This window comes from Bombus fervidus, chromosome 6, assembly GCF_041682495.2.
Source record: "Bombus fervidus isolate BK054 chromosome 6, iyBomFerv1, whole genome shotgun sequence".
Taxonomy (NCBI): Eukaryota; Metazoa; Arthropoda; class Insecta; order Hymenoptera; family Apidae; genus Bombus; species Bombus fervidus.
The window spans coordinates 12,188,012-12,203,250 of NC_091522.1; the positions used below are offsets into that span (position 1 = coordinate 12,188,012).

The 15,239-nt window shown below is 36.1% G+C and overlaps 1 protein-coding gene across 31 annotated transcripts in view; it reads right to left on the bottom strand.

Annotated features, from left to right (window-relative positions):
- The window catches only part of Patronin (calmodulin-regulated spectrin-associated protein patronin), an 85,938-nt gene that overhangs the window by 19,947 nt on the left and 50,752 nt on the right, over positions 1-15,239 (bottom strand). For 30 of the 31 annotated variants that reach the window (XM_072005778.1, XM_072005776.1, XM_072005773.1 and 27 more), the window contains exons 2-4: positions 7,568-7,663; positions 2,138-2,353; positions 718-1,172 (exon numbers count right to left, since the gene is read on the bottom strand). In XM_072005778.1, the coding sequence (XP_071861879.1) occupies positions 718-1,172; positions 2,138-2,353; positions 7,568-7,663 (767 nt within the window). Of the gene's footprint in view, positions 1-717; positions 1,173-2,137; positions 2,354-5,522; positions 5,673-7,567; positions 7,664-15,239 lie in introns of those variants that run through there. The other variant, XM_072005787.1, reaches the window with a different exon arrangement.

A 15,239-nucleotide genomic window follows, 5' to 3' on the forward strand; every position in this document is an offset into this window, starting at 1 on the left:
TATTCACGAGAAAAAGGGAGTCACCTTCGATTTGCATAATTTTTTAATATGCTGTCGCAAGTCATTCATTCTGTGTAGAATCGTGAGGGTTTTATTTGGGTGAGACCGTTTATTAAAAAGTTATTATCAAAACAATTTATATTTAATAGAGTGTGAACAACCGAGACTGTTTTTCTTAGGTAACCCACACCTAATGCAAACTCATTTCTAATTAACTTAAAATTAGACTCGGATCAGAGCAGTTTAGATCGTTCTCGGAGTGATGCTTTTACTTATCGATAGCACTCCATCAAAATACAAAATAATTTTACTTTCTTTTATAAATAGATAATTTGTAATAAAAAAAATAGAACTCTTTTTTAGAACAACTTTTTAACAGCAACCCTCAAAACTTTCGCAACGCTGCTTACAGCAATGACCCTAACAACATATTAGAAAATGATCGAAATCGGAGGTCCTTTTATAAATAATTATCATATATTACAAAGATTAAGCACATTAATACTACTGGCTACAGGAAAATTGATTTCCTTTCGATAGATCTAACATTCTTCCGAAAGAATACTAAGCTAATTGATAGAACGAGTTACCATTGAGAAACTTATATTTTCCAGTTTGCGTGTCGAGTTACTATAAAAAGCTCGAGAAGCTAAAAGTAATAAAAAGCGAAGTGAAAGTTAAAAATCTCACGACCTTCGATTAATCTGCGACTCTTACCCCCTCATATACGTCACGTCTTCAGGTAGCATATGAAAAATGGAATAGGGTAAGCATCGGTTACAAAACGCGTGGACCAGCGACAAGTTGTGCAGCGCGTCCGCGACCGACGGTCTCTTCGACACCCTGATGTCCATCCAATTGAGCTCGCCGGGGCAGTAGAAGGCCACAACGGCGGCAAGGCCGACACCATCGCATAACGATTGGAAGTCCTTGGCAGCTGGTAGTTCTGGCAGTCGCGTTTTATCACCGGCACCTTCGTCCGCCTGGATCTTGGCAATCAACGCATTTGACGCGTGGCTGATCCAGAGAAGAAGTCCTTTCTCGTGGTCCGCTGGCACATCCACCTCCGCCTGAGGGTCGAACCGCCGGATCGCCGAAACTACTCGATCTCCAGTCACTACTTCCTTCGCGTACAAGACCATCAGGCCCTCTATCACAGCCATATGCGCGGACTGCAAAGAGATATATGCGTGTCAGATTCTACCGTGGACAGAAAATTTAATGGAAAGGAAATTTATTTGAAAGATTTTATAGCAGTTGCTATACTCTGTAATTTACGTAGATGTTAATACCAAGAGAAGGAGAGTGGAAAGGAGACGAGAAGTAACAGGACCAAAGAGAGTACTGTGTGCAATATAAATCAGAGGAAGGTATGAGTATGGCACGGAGGAATAAGTTACAAGGATTATTGTAAAGCAAGTCCATTGTGTGACCTTCTGGGACCTCAAATTACAATAAATATCTATCTGTTTCATAGTAGTGGTAGCATAGTTTGTCTCCAGTCGGCCGGCCATAAGAGGAACTCGATTTACAATTATTTTCCCTGTAGCCTTGCGCTCAATTGGCATTTATTTTACTCTTCATAAATCTTTTATATTCAGATGTGTTGCGTGGTTACGTATGTATCTTATATGTGATTTATTGTGCTTTCGTTAGGACAGCAAACTGATACGATTTTAACAGAGATAGATCAATCAGAATTTTATACATACGACATTGTAATTAGAGTTTTATATGTTTAAAGATGGTATGGGCAACAAATTAGATTTTTCTGTTGAACATTCTTTATTTTCTGACGACTGAGATTTGGAAGGAAAGATCTACGCATAACTATCTATTTGATGTTTCATTGTTCAGATTATAATAAATTTAGTAATAATAATAACAGTAGATTTCTAAATAATTAAAAGTATATTTTTTCTTTGATTTGTTCAAAGCTTGACAGTTTATCGTACTTCCAGTTTTAACGTCGAACACAAATTTCCTCCCCTAGTTATTACCTTATAGTTTCGGAATTTTTGTCTCTAATATTTTATACCAATACCATTTTCGTTAGCGTATCATTTACGATTGTGTGTTTAGAGCGCGGTCGTAAAAATTCGTGAAAGTGCAACCGAAAATGTTTGCTTCGTCTTACCATCTTGAGTGGTGAATTTTGAATGAGGATCGTTTCGGTGAGTTGAGTATTGTTTGGCTCCGCGAGGTAAACACCCTTTCTAGCCAGGGCTTGGAGAATACCGCAATGATTCTGATTGTGATAATTTGGATCCGAATAGATGTTCGCCAGCGCCAAACAGTATAGTTCCGCATTGGAAAGTGCGTGGACGATCTGCGGCTTCAGGTGTTCTTGGTTCTGAAATGAAACATTTTGTCTATGAATGACAAACAACTTCGATAAATCTTGTCTCTTTATGAAAATTTCTTACATGGAGGAAAAAATACACCTCAGAATGTCCATCATAATTCTTACTAGATAAAACAAATCTCCCTGTGAAGATATACGGCTTGTACAAAAATCCGCGGTCTAATAATTATCGATTCGAACGTAGCCAATATTAAAAAACTAAAACAAGAATTTCAGACACAATTTATTCAATTCTTATGAACCATTCCCTATAAAAAAAAAAAAGGAAAAGACCTCTTAAATTATGAAGAGGAAATAAAAAATTTTCTAAGCAACAAAAACTCAAATTAAAAAAAGGAAAGAGGAGAAAGGAAGAAAACAGTGGCTGCAGAGAAATCAGGTTCGTGTCAAAGCAGATCTGCTCGTAGCGGCAGCTCGAAACACAATACCCTGTGTCGCATAGGTTGGCCGCAACCGCATAAGAATATCCGGCAGGCACGACGAGCAAATATTAGTATTCCGTAATTTCCGGCGTAGTGCGCGGAAATGCGAAGAACTCGAGACGATGCATCGTAGTAACGGAAATACACTGGTAGTCGCTATTGTCGCTGAACTATCGCGAAATAACACGCGCCACGCGTCTAACCAACCAGGATATCGCTTGTAAAAGAAGGAAAAAGAAAACATACAGAATGCAAAGAGAGAGAAATTTGAATAATTTCCCTTGAAACGTGACAATTCTGTTTGTTAAAGTACGAGATAAAGTTTGTTAAAGAGTGAGATCGGAACATAAAAATTCGAGATTTCTGATAAATGTCGCGTTCTTATGGCTATTCCTTGATATGCAGACATTGTCAAACTACTCGATAACTTGTAACACGCAGCATAAATTTTAATTGTAGTTTTTGGTCTTGATAGGTTAATTGGATAATTAACGATGTTACCATGAATACTTATCATTTCACGATACTCTCGGTTCACCTAGATTTCAAGATGCCCGCAAACTAGACCGCGAATATCAAGATACCTTTACTTGAATCGTCAACTCCAAGCGGACTTGAAGCGTCGCCGCGGAAACTCGTTTCTCTCTTTACGATTCTGCCTCGTACAGAAAAGAAATTGGGACAGAATTGATGTTTCGTCGGTCAGCGGAGCTTCGGTTGAGACAACTTTACGATAGGAACGTGAGGTTCTTGCGGTTTGTTCCAAGTTCCATATACGTACAGTACAGAAAAACTTAATCCGTTTCCGATTGTTACTGCCTCTCGCTTTATGCGCTATACAAACGTTTCTTCTTTTTTTTTTTTCTTAAGTTACTTTTCGAAATATGGAAATAACACCGTGATGTTTGGTTGAATACTCAACAAAAGTATCGAATATTTAATTATTATATTTGCAATAGTTTTATGTCCTTTATCATTATTTCTTCATTAGGAGCTAGTAAATAATTCATATTCGTTAAAAACCGGCACAAATGTGATAATACAATTTGACTTCTTAGATCTTTTATAAGTTAGTCTTTTATAAAATTAATCACTTTCTTCCATATTAATATTAATTTAAAAAAAAAACCATTTACGTTTGAAACAGTTTCTTTCGTCATGTTGAAAAAACCCCCCAAAATTGATATGTTAAATAATTTACTATGAAAAGAATTACTATTCAAAAAAAATTATGCAATTGTCCGACTTATTTTAAATGTTTAATGTAAATTACCTTGGCGACTATTAAATTACGTATTAAAAATTTCTTTAACAAAAAAAGTACATCAAACAGTAAATAGAAGATAAATGGTTTCTAAAGTATACCTAAATATATATATCTTAAGAATTTTATTTTTTCAATCTTATCGTGCGACGTGTCTTACTGAAAAGAGGAAAACGCGACATCATTTATCTAAAAGATAATTACCGCTATGATTTACGCTACATTAATTCCTTACGTAGGCACTTGAAATGACTGAAATAGCCCCCGCTGGCTGTATATATATATATAACGGCCAATTAAATCTGCTCTTGGTCCATAAAAAAAAAAGTGGCTCGAAAAATCGATCATAGTTAAAAGTCTGTTGAAAACGAGCGAGCGAGGAAGTCACTGATCTGAAATAAGTAGAAAGTATTACGTACATTATTTTGCCAATCGTTGGAACTTACGCAATCACTAACCCGAATCTACACTTGCTAGTACAATTTTACGAACTTCGCTTTTTCCAACGGAAGGAACTCGCAAATCAGCTGTAACAAAAGATAAATCGACGAGAGACAATAGCGAAGGAGAAAAAACGGAAGAACAATCGAAACGATCGATTATCAGATGCTCAGGCTCCGTTCGCACAGGTGAAGAAAGCCGCGACAACTACTCGTTGAAGATGAGCCAGAGTCTGGTCTCTATTGTTTCTTCCAGAGACTCGTAATCATCGTCGGATTACACCTTTGACTTTAAAGGGAAAGCCGAGACTCGGCGGCTGGTTATCCGAACGAACGAAAGTTCAAGTGTGAAAAGGATGCGACTAGCTTGCAGATGGTTCATAAGGAAGAGTTATAAGGAAGAAAGAGGAGAGTTCTTGCCGGTTAATCAAGCGATACCGGAGAGATCGTGACTAGAGGCTGAAACATCTATTGTGGCTGAATTCATTATCCTGGAACAAAGAGTACCACGGATCGAAAGTATTTGATCTTGTTGGTTAACGTCTAAAAATGAGGCTCATGTGCATTTTTTTATCAAATTAATTAAAATATTCTTTTTACATTGTAATTACGTGTTAGGACAGGAACAGCAAACGAAGAACGACGAAAATGCGCCTTCTCTTTGTGCCGAATATTTCTATAATTTAATGGCCACAGAAATACGAAGTCCTCGGATATTCGAACGAACTGACAATTTCCTTAGTCTCTGTCTGAACAAATGAAATTTAATATCATGGAACGTTCTCGCGTTAAAAATTCATGTAATTCAGTGGACAAAAAATATGGGTTCCCCAGATATTAAAGACGAACTGACGATTTCCTTGATCTCTATTTGAACAAATGAAATTTAATATCGAAGAAACGATTGCTCTGTTACTCGGATGATCTATCGTACGAACGTTTCTGTCTTCTTATTAGCTCGGATATGGCTGGCTCTAGCGCGCTTTCGAGTAGAACCGTTCGATAGCACTTTCCAAGTTCAAGGGTCTCACCTGGCGGCACCGGAACACCTTGAACAGCTCCCTCTCGCTCGTGAATTTCGAGCATCTCGAAACAAAGAATCGATAGCAAACTATTAATTGATTCCGCTTAATGAAACGGCGATGGTCCTCGGCTAAATAATACATCCTGGGATACGCAAAAGAAACGTATAAATCAACGCGAACGCTCGTCACGGTACTTCCATGATTTACTGATCGCAGAGAAAGAGGTCGGCTGCGGACGATCGCGCGGTAATTCAATTGCTTTAACTGGATCAACCACACAACCAAAGCTTTCGTGTATGCATTGTACGTGGAATGCCAGATGCAGTTGTGAAGTAACAGAGTAACAATCGATATGAGTTTGTTTACTTTTACGATACAAAGAATAATTACTCCAAGTGATTACCTATCCTTCGCGCTCTAACGTTATTACTAGTTTCGATATACAATTTTCCTCGATTGTTCGATAAAATTGTGCTTCAAACTCGCCATGATATTTATTATTTATATATAGGGTAATCCAGTAAGAATTAGCGCTGTGAATATCTTTGGTATCGCGAGAGTAGGAGGAGAAATTCTCGAACAAAAATTGTTTGATACGAAACAAAAATTGTTTGATGCTTTCTTGTTGAAATGGCTACATTTCGAATGGATAATTATTTCCATACAACGTTGTGCCATGACGAACTATCTCGTAGTGGTCGATAGGGACGTTGTTCGTTTGACACGACGAAATATTTCGTCTTACACGGTGATTTGTACCTTTTCATGACGTTCCATGTTTCATCATGCGCTAATGGTAAAAATCTTTTGGCTCAACAAGAGATGATATTATTTACACAAAAGAGAGGCACTTCCATGCGGAATTGAAAATATCTCGACGTTTTCAAAATTCGCAAAAATGGAGAATTCTTTGTTGCGGCTAATATGCCGCCTCGTGTTCTTCTTCCGCGTTCGCCACGTATTACACGGGTCCACTTTGTTCGTCATATCTAAGATAAGCAATCTCTCGTTATAACAGATATCCGTGTCATTTCCGAGAAACTTTCCCGAGATTTCGCCGTTCATTATCGAAGTTCGGCGGAAGAATACTTTTCACGGATCTTTATTAGCGTTTGCCGAGTAAAGCGCCCAACAACTTTGCGTATACCTTTCACGATGCCAGCAACGGTTTTCTCCGTCACGAAATAACGACGTGTGCCACAAAAGAGTTTTCAGGACACGTTAAAAATCGCGGAAGAAACCGAGCTGCCGCTATTGAAAACCGACATGCCCACCGGGTGTCTTCTCTCAGTCGTCGAAAGGTACGCGGCACTTAGAAAAATTAGAATTTAACCGAAAACGACGATACTTTAAGAATCAAGTAGCTACACAGAGGTCTTGTCTTCATTCAGCGAATACGACTGATACTTTGATTCTCAGAACACCGCTGTTTTAATCGAATGTTTCTGTCGAGAGTTCTTGTAAAGTTAATTAGACTCGAGCTAAGTGAGTTGAAAAAGTCCGTAGTAGAACCGAAGACAAACTTTTAGTAAAAAAAAATACGAGTTTGTGACGTAATAATTGCGTGAAGATAAAGGAGGGATCATTAATTACGTTGATCAGAATATTCCAACTTTAGATTAATTGGAAAAGTTGTAGCTGAAATTTTCAATAATCTATCTTTAACGTAAATGGTAAAAATATTTATATAGTTTGTGATCAACCAACTCTAAAATAACAGAAACGGAACGGATCGTTTATTACGTCGATCAGACGATGGTAAGTTTAGATTAATTCGAAAAGTTGTATCTGATATTTCTAACAATTAATCTTCGGTGTGATTCATTTATTTATTATTATTCGTTATTGCTTTTTAGTTGATCGACAACTTATTTCGACGCTGTAGAACTGTTCGGTTTCGTTGTTAAAAGTATTCTGTCTGTGTTTTAAGAATTGGATTCAATTTCCGTCCGGTCGTAATTCAAATTGGCACTAATAAGAATCCGCGCGTCTCTGTATTGATTATAATGTCAATTGTGGCAGGTGTCTGGTAGAAAATCAGCTCTACGTACCTCATTATCGATATAATACGGATCACGAAGGTTTTCTGGCACTCGGTTGTTGTACGCCTTCGACAAGAGCCATTTTACGGAGGCACGTTGTTTGGCCTGCAACAATGAAAAACAAGAGAAAATCAATAATTATCACTTGGAACGTTCGAGATTAACGTTTACACTGTCGATAGACAATGACGAACGAATGTAACAATAACGAAGTACGCAATCGCGTACTGGGAAATGTACTGGCAGAAGTCCCATTTATTGTTATCTTCTCAATAATTTTTATTGAACAAAACTTGAAATATTTATAAAGCAATAGTATGCATATATAACAATATAGATGTATTTCATAAAAATAACAAATATGACGAGCGCTATTGCGCCGCTTGTTTTTCTTCGCAATCGATTAAGCGCTACCGCACTGTTCGGGATTTTTCGACGTTATTTTTTCAAAAATCTCTGGGATTCAAACTCAAAATCGAAGAAGATTAACAGTATAAAAATGTAATAGCCGCAATAACAACACGTTGTTCCTTCGTTTCCAAATTCCACGCGTTTTAATAATTTTTTCCCACTTTTTCCAATCTCTAGATAAATAAAATAAGATTTGCAAATTACAGACGAATATCTAAGAACATTTGCAATAGGATCTGACGCATTGCAGGTTATTCTGTCTAAGGATCTGTGTATCGTTTAAAACGTTTCTGTCCATGGCTGTGTAATATTATCTATAGATTACAGAGGATTAAAACATCTTCCTTGCAACAAGGTTGTAAGGTTCAACGACTATCCAGCAGGTGGTACGCTTTCGTCGCATTTTTATACCTTCGTGCCTCGTACACTTTCCTTCTAACAATAAGATAAGGCACTTCACCAGCCACTCGAGACGCTTCTTCGCGTCTTATTGTATGGTAAATCTTCAAGCACCGCGCCCTTTTCTAGAATCGAAAGCTGCCCCAACGTGCCTGGCCCGACAGACAAATAATTTTTAAGGAAAGTACATACGTACGTAATATACTTTCAATGTGTCGCAGCCAAGCGAGTGCCGCATAATTCGTCGATTCGTTTCAACGACGGATATATCCGCTGTGACAGGCAATTAATAGCGCTACTTTGGCAACGCAGTACGAGTTTGCAAATTTCCCGTTTTGCATAAATTTCTATCGTCGTATCGAATACAAAGTACGTGAAAAATTGAAATTTACAGATCTGTTACGTAAAGCGAGAGTGAAAAATGGGCAAAAATGTTTGTTTGCTAGTCGACGTAGACTAAAATCTATGTCTTCGACGGGAAAGATAAAAATCTTCTCGCGTTTGTGAAAGATGCTTTACCAGTCCTGGCCAAACGATCGTTTTCGATACTTCATTAAAAATTGTACATTCGTTATGTTATTCCTGTCGTTCGTCTAACTTTATGTACATTCTTGTATTATCTGATTAATCAATTTCTCGATTTTTATTAATATAACGATATCCGCTTCGCTTCGATATCAGGATTAATTGCGATTACAGCGACAATTACGTCATCCGTCAATTACGGAGACCGATACAATCGTACAATACAAGTATTTTGAGCGAGGAAGAGCGTCGATTTATAACATTGGGCGAGGCTCGGGAATGTGTGCAAGTTAAAGGGGTCAACGAAGTCCGGCCAATCATTGTTATCGACCCAGTACAGGCATTGTTAGTTATACAGTAGTCATCCTTCCTTTCGTGACAGACGACCCTGAACGGCGCCTTATGCCCCATTTCGTGCGCGGGATGCAACGGAAGCTTCTGCCGTTCCAGGTCGTTCGTGAAAATCCCAAGACGCTGGGAATTTGTTATTTTGTTCGGAATGTAACAGCGAGAAAGATGGTTCCTTGGAAGCAAATTCGCCTCTGTTTTTATTACTTTGATTTCTGATGTATCTATTACTAACAAGGGAAGATCATCCAACTCGTAAATTCGACAAATTATTGATATATATTACGCAATTATTTTTTCTTTTTTTTTTTGCTATGCAAATTCAGTTATTTTCGAATTTTGCTTCCCTAAAACGTTGATAAACCTTTATGCCAAATGACGGTCCTTAAAAGAGGTAACTTTTATCTGAGAACCTTTTTTTTCTATCTTTTGTAGTTCGCGAGTCGAAAGGTAAAATCGGAAAATGGATTTTCAAGGGTCAATATCACTCTCTTTGAGTGAATTTGCGTAACAAAAAAGATTGCGTGATACATATCCAGATATCGTCTACATATTCTCAAAGTTTCATAGTTCTTCGAAGTTACAAGTTGGAAATCTTCCCTTACGGGTTGAAAATAATTATTTTTATACTTGTATTTATTGTATACGATATTTACACGTACATGGATATATATATATATATTCGTATATATTATATACATGGATATGTATATATTATATTTACTTATTAATGATACTTTGCGAATTATTGTTAATATTTTGAACGATTAAAATGCGAGTTTAATAATTCGTCATCTGAATTATCAATCCACTAGATAAGATTAAATTGTTATCTTTCTTCCTTAACTTATTTTTAAATACATACCAAGTCTGTACTTTCATTAAATATATACACTAAATAATTAACAATCGATATAAAACAAATTACAATATAATTAATTTGACAACATCAGGCTGCATTTCAATTACAAGTGGTGAAACTTTTAATTAAGCAAAATCTCGATAATCAGACACGATTACGCTAGATTTTTCGAAGCAAATGAATTAAGCCTTCGAACGAAAGACTGGACGTAACAGATGAATAGCAAATTTGATAATTACACAGAGATTTGTCTCGGTTTTGAGCAAACTGCGCGAAAGATAGCGAAAACGGGTCATAGCAGTTTTGAAAAGATATCGAAATAGACTGAAAGAACCTGCCAAGTTTCAAACGAGCACGATATTCAATATACATCTTCTCGTACTTTGGAACAAGTTTGAACGACGAAGGCTACTAGAATCGTGAAATATTCTCCTCCCAAAGGTATATGTTACGTTATGTACATTCATGACGGCTACTCTATGTTAGATTCGTTGTAGCTCGTATCTTTGATGCTTAAGATAACGCTGGATAACAAGAAAAGTATAGATAAAACATAAACACGGCGGTCTTCTGTTTTTTCAAATTATTAAGAAAATAGTCTTTCCACCGTGAAAGGAAGAAACTGAAAATTAAAAGATACAAATGATGTTGTGAAATAAATAAATTATCTAGATATAAAGAAAACTGCCTAGAGCAATTTTTGTCTAGCACTTTTTAATTCTTGTCGTTTAATTAAAAATGAAAAAATCTTCGGTGGAGAAGTATCGCGGTCTATTCGGAAAAGGCACGTTAAAAGCTAAAGGAACTAATTACAAAATTAGAATCGCGCAGTAATTTCAGTTCTGCCATTCCAGAGTGGAATTTCTGCTGCATAACGATGACGATTCTTCGTTTACAATCTACCGGATAATCGCTTACGGACGATATCTCTCGCACACTCATTCAACTTGACCAGTAATTTCAAGGAAGAGCGAGGAATGCAGAAACTCGGAGGCCTGCAAAAGTCGGGAGTGGCCGTACGAAATAGTAATGGCACTTCTGCTATGCAAATGAATGTTGAACGAAGGAGTTTCTAATACCTTTTACAGAAACGATGACGTAGCATCGTAACCATTAGGAACTATCGATAAAAATAAATTCCTATAACACAATATCCTTTTTATTGTCAGGATATGACTGTGTTTTTTAATTCAGTATCTTGAAATAGTTTTATGGAAATAATTTTATGTAATTATTTTCGAATAATTAGAACTTCTGAATATATCGCTTCTTTATCCTCGATATTAAATATTTCTATTCACAGGGATATTATATATATATACATTCCATTTACTATCTAAATTACTATTTATAATCTATATAAATTGTTTTACTTCGTACGTTTTATTCCATTTCAGATTTACCTGTTACCTGAAATAAATTGTGTCTCTGCATGGATAAACGTCGGGTGAACTGTCTTCTACGATGCGAACTAGCAAGACAACTGTTTATCTCAAATCTAAATACACGCGTATGAATGTAGTCGAGTACGAATACGAAAGGACATTAGGCTTACTACGATATACAGAGAATATTTAATATATCACGTCCTCGTTACAAAACTGACGTACACGATATAAAGCGACGTTACAGTAGAATTAACAGCATGAGAAAATTCTTTTGAATTCTTTGCGTTAATAACTTAGAAGATAATAACGGAAATAATAGAAATAAGAATGATTAGCCCTTAATAGCTTGAAACGATCCGAGTCTTATTACGTTTCGTTTTTTAAAAGGCATCGATCCAATAATTCATTTGCCTCGTCAAAGTAGGTAAAAGTGACACAATTAATTACGCGAAACGTCGTTGCTTTTATTTCGTAATATTCGCTTAATAACGTGGCTGACACGATATTGCATTACGCTTGATTAAATGCACTTCAACCACGAACATCGAAGTATTTTTTGTACACGTTACGGTACCAAAGTAATCAATTGCTAACTTCCCTGCTAATTATTAGTGACGAAAGAATATCGATCGGCGTAATAATTTTCTCGAAGACAAAAAAAGTTCCATTATCGCTGATATAATTTAATCTCCATAGACTGAAGCGGTGTCCTTGGCCTGACTGGTTTTCACTTTTCTTTCGAACAGGAGGACACTAACGCAAAGAATAACATGAGATCGGCGTTTTCGAGATCATGCAACTTCGCAGTGGAAATAAACAAAGCAACAGTGTAAGTTTTTTTCTTATGTTCGAGTATTGATTGATTAGGTCGAATTATACAATAGCTGCACAACGCTTGCTAGTGTGTAACGCATTGTAGTGCGTTAAATCAATCGAACAATCTGAACGAACAGATTCCACGATGCCCTTAGACGATCAATGATAACATATTGTCAATATTTCAAAATCTTCAACGAAAATGAAGTTTGTCAATAAATACTGACGATATCGTATTGACAATACGTATTGAAACTTTTAGTTAAGGATCTTTAAATATTGACAAATATATATCGATAGCTGAGTGCACCCTTACACGTTACTTTCGGAACGTCTAATCGAGACAAATTGTTGTTAACATTGAGTGTAAAGAGAAGTTAAGTAAAAGAGAACAGAAGAAGAAATTATTCTCGTTCATTATGGTATATGTATTCTTCGTGAAAATTCTCAACGAATCTCGCGATTGAAGAACAGCAAGAAACATCTGCTTTGGTTTCCTGATGTAAGACTCATCTTAACAAATGAAAATTGAAAAGACATACTGAACACAAATTAACGTAATTCGAAACATATGCCAAGCGTAAATTAATCTATCTACGTTTCATTATAAATAGCTTGTATCTATTTTAACTAGTCTGCAATCTCGCTTATCGTAAAAGACAACGAGAGATATTTCTAGCCGACGGTAGATAATAATTTATCAATAATTCAAATAATTTTTATTATCAATCAGACAATATTTATGAGTCGTTGTTTTCAATGAAAATTGCGTGTAATCGAAAAAGGTGTGACACGATCCGCTAAGATACGAATAATTCTCGAAAAATTATCAATTTTATCTGAAATACGGGATATACTAAATAAACCGTGAAAGTGCATATCACCGACCGTAAACTCCCAGGAAATTCGCGCGAGATATCCCGCGGCAGGCGAAAATTTCGATTACGAGACTTGATAGCAGAACGAAATCGTAAGATGCAATATAAGAATAGATGAATGGATGGTTAAACTTCTCCTAGTTTCTCTCTCTCTCTCTCTTTCTCTCTCTCGGTAATTATTGTTCAAATTAAGATTAATAATTAATAATTTTCTCTTCATTAACTCTATATATTTATTCCTTTACGCACTATGCATATACTTTTTTTATATTTATTAAACAACTATATATTTATTTCTTACTTTATTTATTCCAATACACCACGTACATACGTAAATTCAAAGTACAAGATAAAATGAAGTTCTCCAAAATGTGACAATCTAATCCACTGTACAGGATTAATAAAGCATGCATTTCTAACTAAATGGAACAAGATAACAGTCTTTCCATCAGTTGTTCGGTTCGAGGATATTTTCGCTTGAATCTCTGACACCAAAGCCCGTGCAGAAATCAATTCTTATCCGGGAGAACGTAATTCCGCGTACGAATGAAAAATGCAACGAGGCAAGAAGCGAACGATCCTTGAGGCTTCGGCAGATCGCACAGCGAGCAAAACCTACGAAAGTGGGAAACACGGGGCGCAATAAAAAGAAATCCTTGAATGTCTACGTTAGCCAACGCGTTCTTCAAACGGGCACCTTGGTTCTGTTACACAACCGTGTCACATATAGGCATGGCTGTTCGAGTGGAATAACGATCTATATTCTGTACAATCTGTTCGAATAAATATTCGAGTCACGGATCACGTCAGCAAACGGATCGTCATCGATCGTGATCACGTAACTTCGTCGATCTTTAATAGAAGAGTTCGTGATTTTACAGAAGCTTGGAGCTTCGTAACTTATAAATTGATCGTACTATGCGCGAGAGAGTTAAACAGGGGAAATTTCACGTAAAAGTCACGTAACGGCTGTCGACGTTGATGATCGACAAAAATTCCCTTTTTATTCTGTATCACTTTTAATATAAAGCTGATTACCGAGAGGAGAGCTCTTCGATATATCAACAGCTGGTTACTTCGGATAAAAAAGAAGGAAATTTAACGCTGAAACGTGTCTTTACGTTTACCGTAAGCGACATATCTTAGCGATTAAGTTAAAATACGCGACGAAAGCTGACGGTTCATCGTTTATCTCAATGACCTAATTTTGTCTTACGTTTCCGCGTAATTAGTTTTAGAATCGAACTGCATTTCGTAATATTTAATATATCAACGAGAGTTATTTTCCTTCCGTGTCTTTCCATCGTTCCCTTTAACACTTTAAACGAATCTTCTTCTTCTTCTAATTGCTGCAGTGCTCCTGTAATCAGGACACAAGCGATACGCATTTCTCGCTGCTGCAGTCTGTGAGATTCGCATAATGTGACAAAACTCTGGCTGAACTAGTTCTATGTTGGAATTTTAGTAAATTGGTGTTCAAAGTAAATGATGGTCCGTAGTTTACAAAACTCGTTTCCTTTAGAATCGTAATTTGAACTTTGAGAATTAAAGTTACGTTTCTATTAAATACTAAATTTCAATGAAAATATTGAAATAATATAGGACAAGGTTTAATTTCCTTTCTTTAATAAACCAGTAAAAAGTATTGCAAATTTTAATGTAATAAAAGAGAATAATAATAAAATAAATAACAGAACTATAAACATATAATTTAATATACTAGCAATAATCTTTATAGTCATCATATTCTATTATTTACCACAATTATATCTACCATGTTATATTTACAATCACTATTTATCCTGTTTACTAATCACTTTACCATTCCATTATCTATTATCGGAAGATACAAAAATAAAAATTGAACATATGATCGGTTCGATACATTTTTAAACACTCTGCATGTATACGTACACCGTTTTCAGTATTCGTATTAATTCTATTCCAAAGATGAGGATGCAATATATAACCAGACTTTCTAAGTAAGAAGACTGATCTCGTGCAACATTAAATTCTTTCCACATAAGGATGTGTTGTAATTTGTTGCAGCAAAA